General features: G+C 42.0%; 1 protein-coding gene and 1 non-coding gene across 2 annotated transcripts in view; both read right to left on the reverse strand.

Annotated features, from left to right (window-relative positions):
* The window catches only part of CTNNAL1 (catenin alpha like 1), a 73,093-nt gene that overhangs the window by 43,021 nt on the left and 7,572 nt on the right, over positions 1-22,500 (reverse strand). The window contains exons 2-3 of the mRNA XM_047768111.1: positions 9,750-9,939; positions 1,725-1,912 (exon numbers count right to left, since the gene is read on the reverse strand). Of these exons, the coding sequence (XP_047624067.1) occupies positions 1,725-1,912; positions 9,750-9,939 (378 nt within the window). The remainder of the gene's footprint in view (positions 1-1,724; positions 1,913-9,749; positions 9,940-22,500) is intronic.
* LOC125121745 (small nucleolar RNA SNORD35) lies at positions 16,985-17,075 on the reverse strand. The gene has a single exon (XR_007133609.1). It is a non-coding gene; the product is annotated as a small nucleolar RNA SNORD35 (small nucleolar RNA).

Below are 22,500 nucleotides of genomic sequence, written 5' to 3' on the forward strand. Positions count from 1 at the left end.
CCGCGTTGCTGTGGCTGTGGTGTAGGCCAGCGGCTACAGCTCCAATTAGACCCCTAGCCTGGGAACTTCCACATGCTGCAGGTGCAGCCCTAAAAAGACAGAAAGACAAAAAAAAAAAAAAGGAAAAAGAGTAAAAGAAAGGAGAAATACACAAGAGAAAAAGATAGTTTCTGTAGCATAGTGTAGAGAAGGTCGGGATGGGCAGGACCAAGGGAATGAAATCTTCAGAGAACGAGGATAAAACGTGATGCACAGAAGCTTTAAGGTTCAGGGAGCAAGACTGAGGGAACAGTGGAAGGAAGGGCACCTGCAGAGTGAGGCCTGGAAAGGGAGATTTGGGACTTCAATAGCAGGAAAACAGAGGATTTGGATCCGTCAGAAACTGCCTGTGTTGAAGAAGTTAACTGCCAAGAAGCTTCGGGCAGCCCAGGAGGATAGAGAGCATGTCTGTAACAGGGCCAGGGGACAATGGCATGTGTTCTCTTGACAGCAGAAGTAAAGTAAATAGATGTGAAACATATTTTCAAATACTTTTCTCTGAAATAACAGTACTGGATTAGTTTTAGTCAGACCAAGATAGGTAAAGAAAACACAGATATCCTGTGTTTACTTATTTTTAATGAGGATATGATGGATGTTTGGCGTGTTAATCTGCCCTGGCAGCTCAGGAAGTCCAGGCGACTAATGGAGATAAGGCAGATTGCCACCACCGAGCACAACCTCTGTCTCCCAAAGACAGGACGGTTTTTTTCCCTATTCCCCAGCACTGCCCGATCCGCCTCTGCAATTTCTTCTTCTCCGTAAACTTACACTTATCTAAGAACCTGACTGGTATCCATGAGGACACGGGTTCAATCCCTGGCCCTGCTCGGTGGGTTAAGGATCCCGTGTTACCATGAGCTACAGTGTAGGTTGCAGATGTGTTGCTGTGGCTGTGGTGCAGGCTGGCAGCTGGAGCTGTGATTGAACCCCTAGCCAGGGAACTTCCATATGCCATGGGTGCAGCCCTGGAAAAAAAAAAAAAAAATTACACTTATCAAGTCACTCAATACTGGCCAGGTAATTTTGTCCTCAAACTCGTGGGAGAATCCCTTCTCTGGCTGATTGCCTTCCTCCTTGCCTAGGGAATTATCCAGGGTAAGATGCGATTTATAGAAACCCTGGCTTCGGGATGATGAGGAAGCATGGGTGTTATCTGCGAGACTAGAGGAGGTCTAGACTGGAGGAGTTGAAATCTGTTCTCTAAGGTTTGTGCTTATTCAGGCATCTTTAGGGACTTTGCATATAGAAATTCCGTAGTGCGGATAATTGTGGTTTCAGGTGACCGCACTTTTTCTTAAGCTTATACACTGTTACTTTATGTCTTGGAAAAACATGGGACAGGGGAATTCAGTATTTTTATCAGCAAGGTTTCTACTACATACACTGTTGTGGTGCTCAGCTTTTCCTCCCAAATTAGTAACGTGGAAAGTTCTCACCAATAAGCCTCAACAAGTAGATAATGTTTTTCAGAGAAGAAACAGTATTTGCAGTCAGAAGTTAGGCCCAGTACACACATTTAGGAGTTACAGGTATAGATGAAGCACTACTTTTTAAACTATAGACGGAATAATAAACAGGTAAAATAGACAAGCATTGCCAAATTATCTGCAATTAACCTAAAACAAAACAAGAGACTTTTTGAACAACCCTGAAACAAACAGAAACCTCAGAAAAGCAAGTACCTTATTTCTCGATCGTATTATCTGCTTAATGACTACTCGATCTGCCAGCAACAACACTTTGGTCACTGAAGAAAGAAGTAATCTTGCAGCTTTTATAACTCCTGATTTGTCTGTAAAAATTGTGATCTGGCTGTCAGATTCTGGATGATTCATGCTGCCTACATCTGTAAGTGCTGCAATTGTTTCTCCTAAGAAGAAAGGCAAGGGGAGGAAGTTAAATTAAGAATAAGACACACAAGGAGTTCCCATCGTGGCTCAGTGGTTAACAAATCTGACTAGGAACCATGAGGTTTCCAGTTCGATCCCTGGCCTTGCTCAGTGGGTTAAGGATCCGGCGTTGCCTTGAGCTGTGGGGTAGGTCGCAGACACGGCTCGGATCCGGTGTTGCTGTGTCTCTGGCGTAGACCGGCGGCTACAGCTCCAATTGGACCCCTAGCCTGGGAATCTCCATATGCCGAGTGAGCGCCCAAGAAATGGCAAAAAGACCAAAAAAAAAAAAAAAAAGAATAAGACATACAAATTAAAATCCATCCTTTCCTCTGATCTTTAAGGTAATGTACTCAATAGGTAGAAATTCGGCTTCAGGGCCTTGTTTCAGGAACCAGAAATAGCTTCTCCTTGAGGAACATAAAGATTCTCACACAACGCTCTCTAATGGTAAGATAATGGCACAGTCCTAAGAACTGTGGAAAATTGTTGCCTTCACTGAGGTTGAAAAATATCACTTTTGTTTCCAGTCATCTGGCAAACTACAGGATCCCAAAGACTCCTGCTGGTATAAGATCAAGTAAGAGAAATCCCAGGAACCAATAACTAAAGAAGAATCTAAAAGCAGAACAGTTAGCAGCTGCCCAGGCTTTAGCCAGGAGTGAGGAGATGGAGGGTGTGTGTGTGTGTGTGTGTGTGTGTGTACTGCTGGTGGGAGGGTGGTCACTGACCACTTCTCTAACCTAAAGGGGCTTGGGCTTTTATAGATACCAAGGGAGAGAAGATACACAGCTTGGGGCCCCAAAGGGAGGCATCCTCAGTGAAAATGGGGCCTACAAGAATTACCCATCCATTGGCAGAAGGAAACAAGCAAGTGCATCTATTGGGCAGCCTGGACCCTGGGTGGGAAGACAAAACAAAAGGTTTCTCCTAAGAGCACAAATCACAGGCTGCCCCACAAGCTTGCTGTTTGAATGCATACTTTTTTTTTTCTTTTTCTTTTTAGGGCTGCACCTGCAGCACTGGAAGTTTCCTGGCTAGGGGTTGAATTGGAGCTATAGCTGCCGACCTACACCACAGCTCACAGCAACATGAAATCCTTAACCCACTGAGCCAGGCCAAGGATCAAATCCGCATCCTCATGGATACTAGTTGGATTCGTTATCGCTGAGCCACAACAGGAAATCCAGAATTTATACTTCTTACGATGCCCAGCATAAATCATTCCACCACATGAACTCCCAACCCTCTGGAAAAAGTCTCTTCTTCACTGTCACTAACAGAACCTTCTGATTTCTATAGAACAATCTTATCATCAATAAAACAATTCAAATATTTGTTGTCCCCCAAAGGGAAACCAGATCATAATGTTTCCTAAACCTTACTATTTAAATTAACGAGATGAAAGAAATAAAACTTTCACCTTGTAATGTTCAAGATCATTTTTAAAGTCCTAAATAAATCTGAGTCCTAAAGATCAAATTTAAAGTTCTAAATAAATCAATAATGGATTGATTTTCTCACAAAAGCCCTCTTGTCAATATTATAACATACACCCAAGAGGCTAAGGATCTTGAGTAAAAGTGTCTGATTTTTTTTTTCCCTGCACATGAGGCATGCAGAAATTCCCAGGCCAGGGATGGAATCTGCGCCACAGCAGCGACCTATGCCTCATCAATGACAACACCAGATCTTTAATTGCTAGGCCACCAGGGAACTCCAAAAGTATCTGAATTCTAATGAACAGATCACAAGGCACGACATGATGAAGTCAAGATTTAGGAAGATTAGTCAGATATAAGCATATAAAACAGACTGGAAAGAAGAGGTTCAGGGCCGAGGTACTAATCAGGCAGCTATTTCTTTTTTTCTTTAGGGCTGCATGTGTGGCATATGGAAATTCCCAGGCTAGGGGTCAAATGGGAACTGTAGTTGCTGGCCTATGACACAGCCACAGCAACGCCAGATCCAAGCTACACCTGCAACCTGCATAGCAGGTTGGGGCAACACGGGATCCTTAACCCACTGAGCAAGGCCAGGGATCGAACCAGCAACCTCATGGATACTAGTTGGGTTCTTAACCCACTGAGCCACAACAGGAACTCCTCAGGTAGCTATTTTAATTGCAGGTGTGAAGTGGTAAGGATCTTACTAGGATGATACCATAGGGATATAAAAAAGATGATTTGGGAGGTACCAAGGAAAAAATAGAAAATTAGTCCCTTAACAGTGAAAAGGAAAGAAAAAAATGAAAAAAACGGCTTCAAGTTTATAAACCTAAGTCACTTAAAAAAGTCAGAAGAATATGGGAAGGAAGATGATACATTTAATAAGAAGAAGATCAGACAGTAAGAAATCTGAAGTGACACAGGAAAGCCCAAAAGATAATCCACCAGATTGGGCTTGGCTACGTATCACGACAAGAGCTGACGCTCTACTAACAGCCCGCGCCTGTGGTAACCAGCCTCCAAGATGGCTCCCAACGAGCCTCCTGGTTCTCTCGCCGTTTGCCTCCTTCCACATCACACCAGAGCTGGCATGGCAGAAGCGGTAGCATGTTACACCCCAGTTAGGTTGTTAAAGACACTGAGGTAGCCGTCTCGGTTGCTCTTTCACGGAGGGAAGCCAGTTAATGCGTTGTACGCAGCCATTGCTAAGAGAATCATACATGAAGAGAAACTGAGGCCTTCAGTCAACAGTCAGCGAAAACATGAAACCTGCCAGGAACCAAGAGAGGGAGCTTAAAAGCAGATGCTGCAGTCCAGTCAAACCTTCAGATAACTGCAGGCCAGGTCAACACCCTGAGGACAACCTAATGAGAGACACCGACCCAGAACCAGCTGGTTAAGCCGCTCCCTGATTTCTGACCCTGAGAGACTGTGTGAGGGAATTAATGCGGTTTTAAGTTGCTAAATTTGGGTTAATATATTACACAGCAAGAGGTAACTAAAACAAAGTTTAAACAGCAAAATACACAGAGCCAAAAGAGGTTAGAATTCAACTTCAATGCACAGAGAAAGGGGCAGGAGGAAAAGTGTCATTTTCCAATAGCAAAAAGTATAAAAACGTTTCCTCTGCACCCATGGAAAATGTTACTTTTTCCTGTAGCTCTCTATCATCAAAGATATTACATATGAGCCTGTGCCATAGTTATTTAAACGTTCCTTTTTGTGACTAAACCCTAGGCATTTAGCCCTAAGCATGTGGGATGGTAACATCTGGTTAGCTCCACTAACGAAGTCAAATGCTTCCTTAACATTATGAGGGTGTTCAAGCATAGACTGTTCAGAAATTAGTTCTCTGCCAAAATCACAAAGCTATCTTACAGCTAGCTTCACGGTGGTCATTTTTTAACTTGTGTTATATGTGACAAGTTAGTGTGATGTCTTCAAGTAAAAACTCAAAGTCAGTCAAATACAAATATTGATTGAGTGCCCATAGAAAATATAAAACTTGTCTAGGAGAAAAGTAAAAACTAAAAGCACGGTGGGCAGAGGGGGGCTGTATGCAAACTTCCTGTTATAACACAAATAAGTCAGGGGATATAACCTACAGCCTGGCAACCACAGTTAAAATACTATGTTGCATATTTGAAATTTCTAAAGAGTAAATCTTAAATTCTCATCACAAGAAAAAAATGTTGTAACTATGTGTGAATGTTAATAAGACCTATTGTGGTGATCATTTCACAATATATACAACTACCAGGAGTTCACACTGTGGCTCAGTGGTAACGAACCCAACTAGTATCAGTGAGGACGAGGGTTTGATCCCTGGCCTCACTCAGTGGGTTAAGAATCCAGTGATGCTGCGAGCTGCGGCATAGGTCACAGATGTGGCTTGGATCTGGCGTTGCTTTGGCTGTGGCACAGGCCAGCAGCTGCAGCTCTGATTCAACCCCTAGCCTGGGAACTTCCACATGCCATGGGTGTGGCCCTAAAAAAAAGGAAACACAAAATATATAAATTTTGAATCATCACAGTGTACACGTGAAACTAATATAATATTGTATGTTAACTATACCTCGAGTTAAAAAGAAGTAAAAATACAATGCAAAAGTTCAACACGGGGGAAAAAAACAAACAAACAAAATTATAATAATGATAACAAAGATTTATTGACCATTTTCCACATGCCAACTGCATACATGCATTATATCAAAGCGCTTCCATAAACACTAACAATACCCCTATCTTATTAGACAAGAAAATTGAGGTTTTAAAAAGTTTAGTAGTTTGCCCAGTATCCCATCATTAGCAAATGGAAGAGCTGGGACTAAAAACCAGGCTGTCTGACTCCAAAGCCCTAGTTCTTTATCACTGGTTCCATCCCTGGCCTTACTCAGTGGCTTAAAGATCTGGCGTTGCCGTGAGCTGTGGTGTATGTCACAGACGCAGCTTGGATCCTGCATTGCTGTGGATCTTATTAGACCCCTAGCCTGGGGACTTCCATGGTATACATAGGTTCGGCCATAAAAAGAAAAAATAAACCAAAAAAAAAAAAAAAAGAAACCCCAAAAAACTACTCTTGCTTAAATTAAGGGTTTGCTTAAGAAACAATAATATGAAGACCATCTCTACACTTTCTGTTGAGCTTTTCATTGCATTATGTAATAATGTCTGTTGTATAAGTGCCCACACAATAATTTAGTGCCAGGAAAAAAAAGTCACACTCCTCTTGACAAGCTGGTTTGTTTCCTTTCAACAAACAATGAGAATTACATAACCCTTTCTTTCCCACACTTTTGTCTTGCCTTCCAGGAAGCACAAAGATAAATTTCATGTTCAATTATTAGAGTAACAATGTTGGCTGAAGTTTCCAGTATATTTATTTTCATCTCCTATTTTAATGGTTTTCTTAAATATGCATGTTTAATTGCAAGCTATTTAAAATCTGTCTTCATAGGCAGGCAAAATATAAACTGTGAATAGAATAAGGCCACCTCCCTTTCCCCACATAACATCTATTCTAGATCCCAGAGAATGGCTAGAAACTTAGGAGTCAACTCAGAATCCTCCCCTGCCTTTAATCAATAACCAAGTTCTAGCATTTAACCACCTTAGTGAATATTTAGTGTACTCTTTTTGCTTTTCATATCCCTAAGACACTGCTTTGGTTTAGCTTGGTTTATTTATCTTTTAAAATGATTTTTATTTTTTTCCATTATAGCTGGTTTACAGTGTGTTCTGTCAATTTCTACTGTATAGCAAGGTGACCCAGTTGCATGTATACATATACATTCTTTTTCTCATATTATCCTCCATTATGCTCCATCTAGCTTGGTTTATTTGAAAGGCTTCCATATTAATCTCCCTGCCTTTAGTCTCAACTCTTTCTCAGCCCTCATTTATTCATTTCCTCCTTACTAGCAGAAAGATTTCTTTTTTTAAATTTAATTTAAATTTTTTTTTTGTCTTTTGTCTTTTTAGGGCCGCACCTGCAGCATATTGAGGTTCCCCGGCTAGGGGTCTAATCGGAGCTGTAGCTGGCGGCCTGCACCACAGCCACAGCAATGCCAGATCCGAGCCACATCTGTGACCTACACCACAGCTCACAGCAATGCCGGATCCTTAACCCACTGAGTGAGGCCAGGGGTCGAACCTGCAACCTCATGGTTCCTAGTCGGATTCATTTCTGCTGCGCCACGACGAGAACTCCCACTAGCAGAAAGATTTCTAACACAAAATTATTGTTTTTTATCTGGTTCCAGATTCCTCAGTCTATAAACTACAGAATAATACCTGAAGTCCATCATATAAACACTAGGGCCAGGTATTGTCTAGCTGGCCCCTCCACATTACCTGGCCTGATCTCACCCACTCCCTTCCCCTCATGATGACCCTCCAAACACACCTGCTCCTCCCTCAGGGTTGCCCGTGTCAATGAACAATCATCAATCACCCAGCTGTTCATACTTCAAACCTTGGAGTTATTCATGACTCTTCTTCCTATCACATTCCACATCCAACAGCAAATCCTACCAGCTCCACCTTTTCCACATAACCAAACACAACCGCTTTTCGCCACCTCAGATGCTCTCACTTGGACTAAGTCACCATTATCTATCACCGGAACCACTGCAATAACCTCCTAAGTGGACTCTGATTTCACCCTCATACCTCCTAAACAGGAACCACCAAGAGTTCCTTTGAAATATATGGAGTTCTTGGAGCTCCCATTGTGGTGCAGTGGTTAACGAATCTGACTAGAAACCATGAGGTTGCGGGTTCGATCCCTGGCCTTGCTCAGTGGGTTAAGGATCCGGTGTTGCCGTGAGCTGTGGGGTAGGCTGCAGACGCAGCTCGGATCCCTCGTTGCCGTGGCTCTGGTGTAGGCTGGCAACTACAGTTCTGATTAGGCCCCTGACCTGGGAACCTCCATATGCTGCAGGAGTGGCTCAAGAAAAAGGCAAAAAGACAAAAAAGAAAAAAAAAAGAAAAAAAAGAAATATATGGAGTTCTTGCTGCAGGTCAGTGGGTTAATGATCTGAGTGCGTAGGCTCAGATTGTTGCAGAGGCAGAGGTTCGATCCCTCGCCCGGTGCAGTGGGTTAAACGATCTGGCACTGCCACAGCTCTCAGATTCAATCCCTGGGCTGGGAACTTCCTCAGATGCACCCACTTAAAAAAATATATATATATACCTTTAAAATATAAATGAGTTTATGTCCCCACCCTCCACAGAACCTTCCACTAGCTCCGCTATGACACTTAAAATACAGTCCAAAGTTTCCATCTTAGCCGAGAAAGCCACCTGTTCTCCCTCTTCTCCTTTCCAGGTCTGTCCTTCCCCCAGGTATCCATATAGCCGGGGCTCTCATTTCATTGCAGTCTCTGCTCAATGTTACTTCCTTAGAGAGACTTCCCGCCTCGCCTGTTTCAATGGTTCGCAATGGGGGCCATTTTGACCCTTCGAAGGACATGTGGCAACATTGAGACACTTTTCATTGTCACCATGGGGGAAGACAGGCATCTAACAGAGAGAAGTTAGGAATTCTGCTAAACATTCTACAAAGGACAGGGCAGTCCTCAACCCTAACAAAGAATTATCAGCAAATAACTGTCCAGCCCAAGATGTCAATAGCATCAATGTGGAGAAAACTTGCCCTCTTTAAAATATACCTTCTTTGGTCTCCTGACCCTTACTCTGCTGTATTATTTTCTTCATGATAACTACCTCTACCTGACATTAGGCATGAAGCTATTTATTCATGTGTTTATGGTGTCCCTCACTAGCATGCAAGCTCCAGGAGGGCAGACTCTTATTGATTTCTGCATGGCTCTCCTCCTCTGGCCTATAAGAACTGGGTGGCACTCAGTAAATATGTACAGAAAGAATAGGTGGATAAACATACTTCAACAAAGCTGAACTCTTTGTATCCATCAAAACATCCCAGGTTCTCTCAGACTTTTAGGCTACCTGTTATAGAGATTTGGGAGACATTAGGAAATTTGAAGTCACTGCGATTTGTCTCCTGTAGAGATAGGAGCATGCTTATTTTTATTCCCATTTCCTACATGGTGGCATACAGCCTGATACAGCTCTGACGGCAGAGTCCCTGCCTCACTTTCCTCTCTAGCTATCCCATTCAATGGCTGAGGGTGAGGATGATGACATTCTACCCTGCCCAGTGCAAGAATTTGATGGTTCAGGAGCTGGCCCAAGAGAAGTCTGATATTCCTGAAAGCTCATCCAGACCTTTAAATCCCAGGCATCTGTAATCACAGGGCTAAAACACAGTACGCATTTTTACTCAAAATAAGACAATAACTTGTTCTATTCAAAGGAATAAAATTGGTACAAATAGGCTTCAACATACCTGCTTGCTTAGCTTCAATACAGGCAATATTTATCTCTTCTTTCAAGTCCCAATTTTCATTGGCTATAGCTTCCCCTACTTTAACAAATCTTCCAACTGCCAAGTTGACGGCTTGTCCTACACGCTGAATTGCTTGCAGAGTTTTGTCAGACTTTTTGGTATTATCCTTATGATTAATAAGGGTGGTGATCTAAAAAGATAAAAGCAAACTGCTTAAGTTATATCTCAATACCTGCAAAAAAAAAAAAAAAAAAAGCTACCCCACAAAGGCTAAGAAAATTAAGTCCTACACTAGCTTAAGAGACAAAAATTTTTCTTAATTTTTTTTTTTTTTGTCTTTTAGGGCCACACCTGCGGCATATGGAGGTTCCCAGGCTAGGGGTTGAATCGGAGCTGTAGCTGCCAGTCTACACCACAGCCACAGCCACACAGGATCTGAGCCATGTCTGCAACCTACACCACAGCTCATGGCAATGCCGAATCCTTAACCCACTGAGCGAGGTCAGAGATCGAGCCTGCGTCCTATGGATGCTAGTCAAGTTCGTTTCTGCTGAGCCATGACAGGAACTCCAAAAATGACAGTTTGAATGTTTCAACCCAGAGACAACCAACAAATCATCCTGCACACTCCTGAGGACCATGTTTCCATTCACAACAACTCCAAGTGTGCCTGAGGGTAGTTACCTGGGGGCATAGAGTGCTACAAGCCCTCCAGAGACTTCAGCAAATCTTAAAGACAGGACAGAAGTAGGAGAGGATGGATCACGACATCCAAAGAATCCACAGAAAAGCAAAGCACTTAGACCTAGATTCCTCTAATGTGAGTGGAGCTGCTGTGAGAGAACAGACAGCATCTTCCTCACTGTGCCTTCCACTCCGCTGCCCGGTGCGGCAAGTTGTACAACATGGTACGTGAGCCTACGTGTTCACTGAAACAACTAGACGCTTTAGAAGAGCTGCTATGATCGATGCTCTATACTTTTCAAAATTCTGTCAAAGACTCAAAGAAAATGAAATACCAAGAGCTTTCACACTTGATTACAGGCCCTGAAGTAAAATATAAAAGGTGACAAGTTAAGCTGAGTGACACAAATATAAACCTTCAAAATGTCCTAGAAAATGAGTACACGAACTATACTGACATATACAAATATTTAAAGAATGTTACGTGAAAAAAATAAATCCCAAATGGTACATGTCCGTTGAGTCTAACTTTGAAATGATTTATATATGTTTATTGACAAAGATCAGAACAGAGAAGAATTAAGAGGAAGGGAGTTGCTTTTTTGAGCAACTACTATGTACCAAGGACTCTATGTGTTATGGTATTAATAGTGTAGAGTCAGGAAGCCTGGGCTGGAGCCTTTGCTCTGCCATTACTAACTAAATAACCCAGGGAAATTTGCGTAATCTCTCTAAATTTCATCTATAATATGGTTTTTCAAATTTGGAATATTTCCTAGAATCTAGGTCCTGAGGATGCATCACTGAACAAGACTAACACAATCCCGCCCTCATTCTGTTTACAGTCTGTCAAAATAACTCAATTGTACAAAATATATCTGTTGCATACCTATCATAAACCAAATAAAATTCTAGTCAATGACGAAACAGCAAAGAAAGAAAAGGCCAGGAGGTCCCCTTGTGGCTCGGCAGTAAAGAACCCAACTAGTGTCCATGAAGATTCAGGTTCAATCCCTGGCCTTGCTCAGTGGGTTAGGGATCCAGCGTTGCCCCCAAGCTATGGTGTAGATCGCAGATGTGGCTCAGATTGCACATTGCTGTGGTGTAGGCTGGCAGTTTCAATTCAACCACTAGCCTGGGAACTCTCATATGCTGCACTTGTGACCCTAAAAAAGTATAGAATTAGAAAAAAAAAAAGGCCATACTCCCATGGAGCTTACATTCTAGCGGGGTGATGGGAGACACAATAATTGTACAAATAAGTTGAAAAAGTTAATATAAATGCTATACAATTTTTTTTTTTGTCTTTTAGGGTTGTGCCAGTGGCATATGGAGATTCCCAGGCTAGGGGTCAAATCAGAGCTATAGATGCTAGCCTACGCCAGAGCCACAGTGTAAAATATTAAAATAGGATATTATGATAGAAAGTATTTGTGTAGCTACCTGAGATTAGTTGATTTTTCTTTCTATGAAGAAGTACTATTTAAACTGAGATCTAGGAGTTCCCCTTGTGGCTCAGTGGTTAATGAATCCGACTAGGAACCATGAGGTTGTGGGTTGGACCCCTGGCTTTGCTCAGTGGGTTAAGGATCTGGCTTTGCCGTGAGCTGTGGTGTAGGTCACAGATGCGGCTCGAATCCCGCGTTGCTGTGGTTCTGGCATAGGCTGGCAGCTACAGTTACACTTAGACCCCTAGCCTGGAAACCTTCATATGCCATGGGTGCAGCCCTAGAAAAGAAAAAAAGACAAAATAAATAAATAAACGAGATCTAAATGATAGCAAGTAGCCAGGCTGGCAAACATTAGGGGATAAAGCATTCCAGGGAAAAGAAACAATTGTTTGAAAAAAAAAAAGAAAAAGAAAAGAAAGTGAGGGCCATCCTTTAGGAATGAGACTGTTTTGTTCAAAGAATGAAGTAAGGCCAGGAGTGGTTCAAGAACAGTAGGCAAGGAGTTCCTGTTGTGTCTAAGTGGAAATGAATCCAACTAATATACATGAGGATGTGGGTTCAATCCCTGGCCTTGCTCAGTGGATCGGGGATCTGGGATTGCTATGAGCTATGGTGTAGGTCCTGAGTTGCTGTGGCTGAGCTGTAGGCATGCAGCTGCAGCTGATTCAACCCTACCCTAAAAAGAAAAATAAAAGAATGGTAGGCAAAAAGACACATGTACAACCAACAGTCAACAGGTGGGCAGACACCAGCCATGCAAGGCTGTGAACCAGAATAAGAGGTTCTTTTCTTTTTTTGTCTTTTGTCTTTTTAGGCCCACACCTGGGGCATATGGAGGTTCCCAGGCTAAGGGCTGAATTGGAGCTGTTGCTGCCAGCCTACGCCACAGCCTCAGCAATGACAGATCAGAGGCGCATCTGCAACTTACACCATAGCTCACGGTAATGCCAGATCCTTAACCCATTGAGCAAGGCCAGGGATTGAACCCGCAACCTCACGGTTCCTAGTTGGATTCCTTTCTGCTGAGCCACGATGGGAATTCCCGGATTAAGAGTTTCTATTTGATTCTACAGTGACAGAAAGCCACTGTAGAGTTTTTAAGCAGGAAAGTGGTATAATCTCTGTAGTGAATTTTAGATGCATGCACAAATTCTTCGATAGTTCTCCCTTCAAGAAGTAGAGCCTCATTTCTCATCTCCTAAGTGAGATGAAATTTGTGATCCACTTCTAATGAATAGAACAAAATGGAAGTACTTCTGAGCACTCTCAGTAGGTCATAAAACACATTGTAACTTCCATTTTACTCTCTCTCTGGGATCAATCACTGTGGGAGAAAATGAGATAACATGCTGTGGAGGACACTCCAGCAACGCTACGGAGAGACCCACATAGTAAAAAACTGAGGCCTCTGGCCAAAAGGTAGTGGAGTACTATGGCCTCCTGCCAGTGAGGCTCCATGAACAATTATTCCCAGGCCTTAAGTCTCAATCAAGAGATGGTTAACCTGTGCGTGGGTGGATTTCAGAATACTGTGAACCAATGGCTCCTGTTTTCCTCATTTTCAAACAGAAGTATCTGGCAGTCATTCTGTGCCTCCTATTTCCCTGACTTGTTTTAACAAAAATGTCTCTAGTAATTATCCTATTTCTGTCCCATCACTGTAAGCTGAGGGTTTGGGAAGGAGATAACTTGTCTCTTTAGTTCACAGGTCTTCAGATCAAGGGGAACTATAGTCAAGGAGTTCTGGCTGTAGCTCAGCAGGTTAAGAACCGGACTAGTATTCATGAGGATGTGGGTTCGATCCCTGGTCTCACTCAGTGGGTTAGGGACCCCACATTGCGGTGAGCTGCAGTGTGGGTCATGGATGTGGCTCGGATCCCGAGCTGCTGTGGCTTTGTTGTAGGCCTGCAGCTGCAGCTCTGATTCAACCCCTAGGGTGGGAACATCCATATGCTGCAGCTGTGGCCCTAAAAAGAAAAAAAAAAAAAGGAACTATAGTCAAGAAACTATATCTAAGGAACTACAAGAACAAGAAGTCTGATTTTAATCTGTTTAAATGCCAATATCTTGGACTTCTAGCTGATGCCATAAAGGGATGAGAGGTTGAGGTTGTTTCGTCTTGGGTTTTGGGTGGGGTGTTATATGCAGATGGGAAGAATGTAAACATCTGGCCAAAGTAGAGTATGGTGATCTTAAGATAAATTCCCAAATTCCTTGCTACTCCTCCTTTCAAGAGGTAGAGCCTCATTCCCTTCCTCTTGCATGTGGCCTGAACTTAGTGAATCGCTTCTAATTAATAAAATAAAGCAGAAGTGACAGCATGCTACTTTTGAGAGCAAGTCATAAAGATACTCTGGATTCCATCTTTCTCTTTCTTTGAACCTATTCTAGGGGAAGCCAGTTGCCATGACGACAAGTGACCAGCCTGATGCAGAGGATGCATGACAAGGAACTAAGGACCCTGACTGTCAGCTAACAAGGGTCTGAGGCCTACTGCCAACAGCTATATGAGTGATCTAGAACCTCCCAGGTAAGCCACTCTCAAATTCCTGACACAGATAACAAGTGTTTGTTGTTTTAAACCATTAAGTTGGGGGTAACTTATTCTGCAACAGTATGTAACTAATGCAGTATCAAGTGTATATATTTAAAAAGAATACTCTCTTCCAGGCAGAGTAGAAGAGTAGTATTTCCTGCAAAAGAAAAGCAGGGGAGTTCCCGTCGTGGCTCAGTGGTTAACGAACCCGACTATCATCCAAGAGGATGAGGGTTTGATCCCTGGCCTTGCTCAGTGGGTTAAGGATCGGGCATTGCCGTGAGCTGTGGTATAGGTCGCAGATGTGGCTCGGATCTGGCTGTGGTGTAGGCCAGCAGCTACAGCTCCAATTCCTAGCCTGGGAATTTCCATATGCCCTGTGTAAGGACCTTAAAAAAAAAAAAAAAAAGCAGAAGCAGGAAGACTAATCAGAAAGTTGCTGAAGCAGTTCAAGTAAAAGATGCTGTTGGCCTGAAATAAGGCAGCAATAGATGGAGGAAAACGGGAAAATTGCAAAATGTCTTAAATAGGAACTGCTTGAAAGGTTAGATTGATATTGTCAACGACGGCCCCTAAATTTGTGGCATGAGAAAACATTGCACTGGTGTAATACTAGCATCACTATGTAGTAGCTACAAAAAAAGTGTTTTGCATAAATCATCTAATTTAATCCTCACAAGAATCTTCAGATATAGGCAACACTTCATCCCCTTTTTACAGAAAAGGGAACTGACATTAAAAGATGCTTATTTAAGGGAGTTCCCATCATGGCTCAGTGGTTAACGAATCCGACTAGGAACCATGAGGTTGCGGGTTTGATCCCTGGCCTTGCTCAGTGGGTTAACGATCCGGCGTTGCCGTGAGCTGTGGTGTAGGTTGCAGACAAGGCTCGGATCTGGCGTTGCCGTGGCTCTGGCGTAGGCTGGTGGCAACAGCTCCAATTCGACCCCTACCCTGGGAACCTCCATATGCCCTGGGAGCAGCCCAAGAAATCACACAAAGACCAAAAAAAAAAAAAAAAATGCTTCTTTAAGGTCACACAGCTATTAAGTGGTAAAGCCAGGATTCACAGTCAGACAATTTGCTAAGGCCAACCTTTTTAATCCTAGCTTTACTGAGATATAGTTTACATAGAACACTGTGCAAGTTTAAGGTGTACCCTGTGAGGATTTGATACACACGGATATTACAAATGCTTCCAAATAGATTGTGTTTAACTACCACAACACTTCTATCACCTCACACAATTATCTCTTTTTTTTTTTTTGGTGGTGGTGGTGGTGAGAACATTCAGGTCTATTCTCTCAGTAACTTTGAAGTATAGTATTTTTAACTATAGTCACCATGTTGTACATTAGATCCCCAGAACCTAGTAATCTTTTAACTGAAAATCTGTACCCTTTCACCAATATCTCCTGATTTCCCCACCATCCAGGCCCTGGCAATCACCATTCTAGTCTCTCTTTCTATGAGTCCAGCTTTTTAAGATGACACATATAAGTGAGGTCATACAGTATTTGCCTTCTCTAACTTATTGCACTTAGCATAATGCCTTCACGGTCCATCCATGTTATCACAAATGGTAGGAATTCCTTTCTTCTCATGGCTGAATAATAATTCCATTTTATATTTTTACCACATCTTCTTTATCCATTCACCCATAGAACACATAGGTTGTTCCCGTATCTTGCTTATTGCGAACAATGCTGCATAAACATGGGAGAGCAGATACCTCTTCAAGATCCTAATTTCATCTCCTTTGTTTTTTTTTTTTTTAGGGCTGCACCCGTGGCATATGGAGTTTCCCAGGCTAAGGGTTGAATTGGAGCTGTAGCTGCTGGCCTGCGCCACAGCCACATTAATGCAGGATTTGAGCCTCATCTGTGACCTACACCATAGCTCAAGGCAACATCAGATCCTCAACCCACTGAGCGAGGCCAGGGATTGAACCTGCATCCTCATGGATGATAGTCAGATTAGTTTTCTGCTGAGCCATGACAGGAACTCCTTTGAAGGAGTGGGGTTGCTGGATCACATGGTAGTTCTACTTTTTATTTTTTTAGGACTCTCTTTCCCACAGTGGTTGAACCAATTTCCATTCCCATCAACAGCGCACAAGGGTTCCCTTTACTCCACATCCTCGCCAACACTTATTTTTTTGATGATAATCAATTTTAACAGCTGTGAGGTGATATCGCATTGTAGATTTGACAATGAGAATTTCCCTGATGATTGGTGATTCTGGGCATCTTTTCAAGAGTGTTGGCTGTTTGTATATCTTTTGAAAAATGTCTATTCAGTTCCTCTGCCCGCCTTAAAACCTGACTGTTTTTGGAGAGTTCCCTGGTGGTCTAGTGGTTAAGGATTTGGCATTGTCACTGCTGTGACTCAGGTTAAATCCCTGGCTAGGGAACTTCAGCATGCCACAGGCATGGCCAAATACAATAAAATAAAATAAGATGCCTATGATACAATCAGGCCACCCAAGGTGGCTGACAAAAAAAAAAAAAAAGACTTTTTTGCTATTGACTTTTCTTTTTTTTCCCTTTTTTTCTTTTGCCCTGCTTCTGGAATCAGCTGTGCACAGCAACTTTCTCAGCAGTGCCTGTGGTGGGCATCTGAATACCATCGTGAAGTTACTAGACATCACCTGCCGCTATTGAGTTTTATGGGTTCCTTATATTTTTTGGGTATTAACTTCTTTTTTTTTCTTTTCTTTTTTTTGTCTTTTGTCCTTTTAGAGCTGCACCCACAGCATATGGAGGTTTCCAGGCTAGGGGTCTAATTGGAGCTGTTGCTGCCAGCCTACACTATAGCCACAGCAATGCCAGATCCTTAAACCACTGAGTGAGGCCAGGGATCAAACCCGCAACCTCATGGTTCCTAGTCGGATTCCTTTCCACTGTGCCACGATGGGAACTCTGAATATTAACTTATTAGATAGATGGTTTGCAAGTATTTTCTCCGCTCCTATAGGTTGTTTTGCTGCTTATTTCTTTCGCTGTACAGAAGCTTTCTAATTTGATACAGTCCTATTTGCCCATTTTTGCCTTTGTTGCTTATGCTTTTGGTGTAATATCCAAAATCATTGCTGAGACCAATTTCAAGATTTTTTCCCCTATGGTTTCTTCTAGGAGTTTTATGGCTTCAGGTATTACATTTAAGTCTTTAATCCATTTCAAGTCAACTTTTGTGAATGGTGTGAGATAGTGGTCCAACTTCATTTTTTACATGTGATTATCCAGTTTTCTCAAGTCATTTATTAAAGAAACTATCCTTTACCCATTGAATACGTTTGGCTTTTGCTTCCTTGTCAAATATTAGTTTAGTGCATATGTTTGGCTTTGTTTCTGGGCTCTTATTCTGTTCCATTGGACTCTGTGTCTATTTTCATGCCAGTACCATACTGTTTAATTAGTGCAGCCTTGCAGTATCATTTAAAATTAGAAAGTGTGGGAGTTCCCACTGAGGTGCAGCAGAAATGAATCTAATATCCTTGAGGACACGGGTTCGATTCCTGGCCCCACTCAGTGGGTCTGGGATCCAGGGTGGCCTCAAGCTGTGCTGTAGGTTGTAGACATGGCTCAGATCCTATGCGCTGCTATGGCATAGGCCAGTGGCTGCAGCTCTGCCTGCAGCTCTGATCAGACTCTCACCCTGGGAACTCCCATATGCGGCAGATGCTGCCCTAAAAGCTGAAAAAAGAGACAGAAAGAAATCAGGAAATGTGATGCTTCCAACTTTGTCCTTCTTTCCCAAGATGCCTTGGCTAGTCGGTGTCTTCTGTGCTTCCATATAAATTTTAGGACTGCTTTTCTATTTCTGTTAAAAATGCCACTGGAAACAGTTCCCTTCATGGCTCAGTGGTTAATGAACCTGACTAGGAACCAAGAGGATGCAGGTTTGATCCCTGGCCTCGCGTAGTGGGTTAAGGATCCGGCGTTGCTGTAAGATGTGGTCACAGATGCAGCTTGGATCACATGTTGCTGTGGCTGTGGTGTAGGCCAGGAGCTATAGCTCCGATTCAACACTTAGCCTGGGAACTTCCATATGCCACAGGTGCAGCCTTAAAACAAACAAACAAACAAAGCCAAAAAACTGGAAGTTTGATAAGAATTTCATTGAATTTATAGATAGCTTTGGGTAATAAGGACATTTTAATTCTTCTAATCCATGAACATGGGACATCTTTTCATTTACTTGTGTCTTCTTCAATTTCTCATCAAGGAAAAAAAATTCTTCCATCGAAGAGTTTAAAACATACAGATTTTTCACTTTCTTGGTTAAATTTATTAAGTAATTTATTGCTTCTGATGCTACTGTAAATAGCATTGTTTCATTCTTCTTCAGATTTTTTTAAATTTTATGATTTTTATTTTTCCATTATAGTTGATTTATGTGTTCTGCCAATTTCTACTGTACAGCAAAGTGACCCAGTCATACATATCTATATATATTCTTTTTCCACATTATCCTCCATCATGTTCCATCGCAAGTGCCTGGATATAGTTCCTTGTGCTATACAGCAGGATCTCATTGCTTACCCACTCCGAATGCAATGGTTTGCATCTATTAACCCCAGACTCCCAGTCCATCTCACTCCCTCCCCCTTCCCCTTGGCAACCATAAGTCTGTCTCCAAGCCCGTGAGTTTCTTTTCCATGGAAAGGTTCATTTGTGTGGTGCATTAGATTCCAGATATAAGGGATATCACATGGTATTTGTCTTTCTCTTTCTGACTTACTTCACTTAGTATGAGAGTCTCTAGTTCCATCCATGTTGCTGCAAATGGCATTATTTTGTTCTTTTTTATGGCTGAGTAGTATTCCATTGTGTATATATACCACATCTTCTTAATCCATTCCAGATGTTTGTTTTCAGTGTATAGAAACACAACACTGATTTCTGAGTCAATTTTTTTTTTTATCCTGCAACTTTGTGAATTCATTTATTAGTTCTGACAGTTTTGGGGTGGAGTCTTTAGGATTTCCCATACATATGAACATGTCATCTGCAAATGGAGACAAATTTACTTCTTTCTGACTCTAATGCCTTTTTCTTGCGTGATTGCTCTGGCTAAGATTTCTAGTACTACGTTGAACAGGAGTGGTAAAAATGGAAACCCTTGTCATGTTCCTGATTGTAGAGAAAAAGCTTTCAACTTTTCACTGCTGAGAATAATGTTAGCTGAGGGCTTGTAATACATGACCTTTATTATGTTGAGGTACATTCTTTCTATATTCAATCAGAAAAGGTTGTTGAATTTTGTCAAATGCTTTTCCTGCACCTATTGTGATGATTATACTTTCACTTTTTACTTCATCTTATTAATGTGGTGCATGACATTTATTGATTTGCATATACTGAACCATCCTTGCATCCCAGGGATAAATCCCACTTGATCATGGTGTATGACCTATTTACTATGCTACTGAATTCAGTTTGCTAGTATTTTGTTAAGAAACATTGCAGCTATATTCCTCAGGGTCATTCTGCTGTAGGTTTTTTGTGTTTTGTTTTGTTTTGTTTTTTCATCATAGCATCCTTTTCTGGCTTTGGTATCAGGTATTGCTGGCAAAGGCCATACTATTAAATATTACACTGTAATGTCTCACAAAATTCCATTAAAATGGGTACTAATATCCCCATTTCACAAATGAGGAAACATAACAGCATGGAGAGTGGGGAAACTGGACATCAAGAACAGTAGAGGAATTAAGATTTAAATCCAGATATTCTAACTCCAGAGCCTAGCCTCTTAACCGCTTAGCAAGACTGACTGTTCTGTTGACAAGATGAATAAACAAAATGTTGCAAGTATTGTGTTTAACACAGTATCCAGTTTAAGATAAGAACTCAAAGGTTTACTTAATCCTTAGGTACTATTAGAGATAAGAATACTGAGGCATAGTGAAATTATATACTTGGTTCACACAGCCAAGTTATTTAGTTTAGAATATAAACCTAGGTTTATCTGACACCAAAGCTTACTCTATACCCTCTCCTTTGGTAGAGCTTGTCATTATTTACCCTTTGATTTTTTTGCGGGTGGGGAGGAATATTTTCTTCAAATCTTCAAAATAAAATAGTATCTAAATTGTAACCACATCAAAGAAGAGTTGCTATGGTTGACTTTGGGGGATAACTGTGTTTCATGAGAAGCAGGAAACAAATATGTATCCTATTAGTACCCGCTTAGTCCTTTTCCACATCTTTGAGACCCTAGGGAAGTCAGCATCACCTGGAAAATAGGGACCTGACCACTACTGACTATTCAAACAACCACCTGGGAAGAGACTCTGGAGAAAAGAAGTTTCAGTTGTGCCAATTAAATCTTCTAGTTATATAAAGTTTAAAATTTTCAATTATAAAGATCATGCAGTTTGGCTAAAATGCCAACTATCAATCAGTTTTGGTTTTGGTTTTGGGTTTTTTTTTTGTCTTTTTGCCTTTTCTAGGGCCGCTTCCATGGCATATGGAGGTTCCCAGGCTAGGGGTTGAATCGGAGCTGTAGCTGCCAGCCTACGCCAGAGCCACAGCAACACCGGATCTGAGCCTCGTCTGGAAACTACACCACAGCTCACGGCAACGCCAGATCCTTAACCCACTGAGCAAGGCCAGGGATCAAACCCGCAACCTCATGGTTCCTAGTCAGATTCATTAACCACTGCACCACGACGGGAACTCCCCATCATTCAGTTCTGAAACATACATTTTGCTTTCACTATAAGCATCCTTCCCAGTGCAAAATTAGCTGTGGCTTTCCTCCTTTTACTTGAAGCTGTCTAGAAAACATTTGATCCATGATACAGGTATGCATTTAAAATTGAATTTAGAGCAGCCAGGTCAATTTATAAAATTTCTTATTAAAAGGTAGGAGTTCCTACTGTAGTGTAGTAAGTTAAGGATCTGGTATTGTCTCTATGGCGGCATGGGTTCAATCTCGGCCCATAGCAGCAGGTTAAGGATCTAGCATTGCAGCAGCTGTGGTGCAGGTCACAGCTGTGGCCCAGATTCGCTCCCTGGTTCGATATCACTGAGCCACCATGGGAACTCCTGGTATTGATTCATTTAATGCTTACGTCTCTATGAGGTAGCTACTGTTATTACCCTCATTTTACAGATAAAGCACCTGAAATCTGAAGAGGTTAAGAATTTGCACAAGGTCACAAAGCCAGTAAATTGGCTCTCACTCACTACACTGTTTCTTTCCTCCTAGGACTACGATAAGAATTAAGGAAAAGATAGCTGTGGTAAGGTTGCCTTGTAAATTATAATGTGTGAAATAAAACTTTAGTTTTTATTCTGCAAAAATAGGAGGCATACTAAATTGGGAGTCACAACCTGGAGTTGCCCTGACACTGGAATCTAGAGATAGCCTGAATGAACTGGAAAAGACGGCAGAGAAAGCATCCCTTGGGGAAGAAAGAGGATTTAATACATTGAAGACCTGGCTATGGAATAAAAGACTAAGAACCAGGGCTTATTTGATGCCTTCCAACAAAGGGTGTCAGAGTTCCCATCGTTGCGCAGTGGTTAGCGAATCTAAGAACCATGAGGTTGTGGGTTCGATCCCTGGCCTTGCTCAGTGGGTTAAGGATCTGGCGTTGCCATGAGCTATGGTGTAGATCGCAGATGCGGCTCATATCCTGTGTTGCTGTGGCTCTGGCAAAGGCCGGTGGCTACAGCTCCGATGGGACCCCTAGCCTGGGAACCTCCATATGCCAATGGAAGCGGCCCTAGAAAAGGCAAAAAGACAAAAAAAAAAAAAGAAAGAAAGAAACAAAAACAAAAACAAAGGGTGTCAAGAAGTACCCATCATCAATAAAGTATATCCTAGCAGTGAAGAGCATGACCTCTGGCATTGCTCTGCCTGGGTTTAAGTTCCCGCTCTATCATGTGACTATGTAACAAGTTACTTGAGCCTCCCATTACTCAGCATTCTCATCTGTAAAAACAGGAACAATAATAGTACCCATCTCATAAGGTCATTGTAGGGAATAAATTAGTACATGCAAATAAAGTACTTAGAATAGTGTCTGGTATTTAGTAAACACTACATCATGGTTAGACATTATCCA

This window comes from Phacochoerus africanus, chromosome 2 (assembly GCF_016906955.1).
Source record: "Phacochoerus africanus isolate WHEZ1 chromosome 2, ROS_Pafr_v1, whole genome shotgun sequence".
Lineage (NCBI taxonomy): Eukaryota > Metazoa > Chordata > Mammalia > Artiodactyla > Suidae > Phacochoerus > Phacochoerus africanus.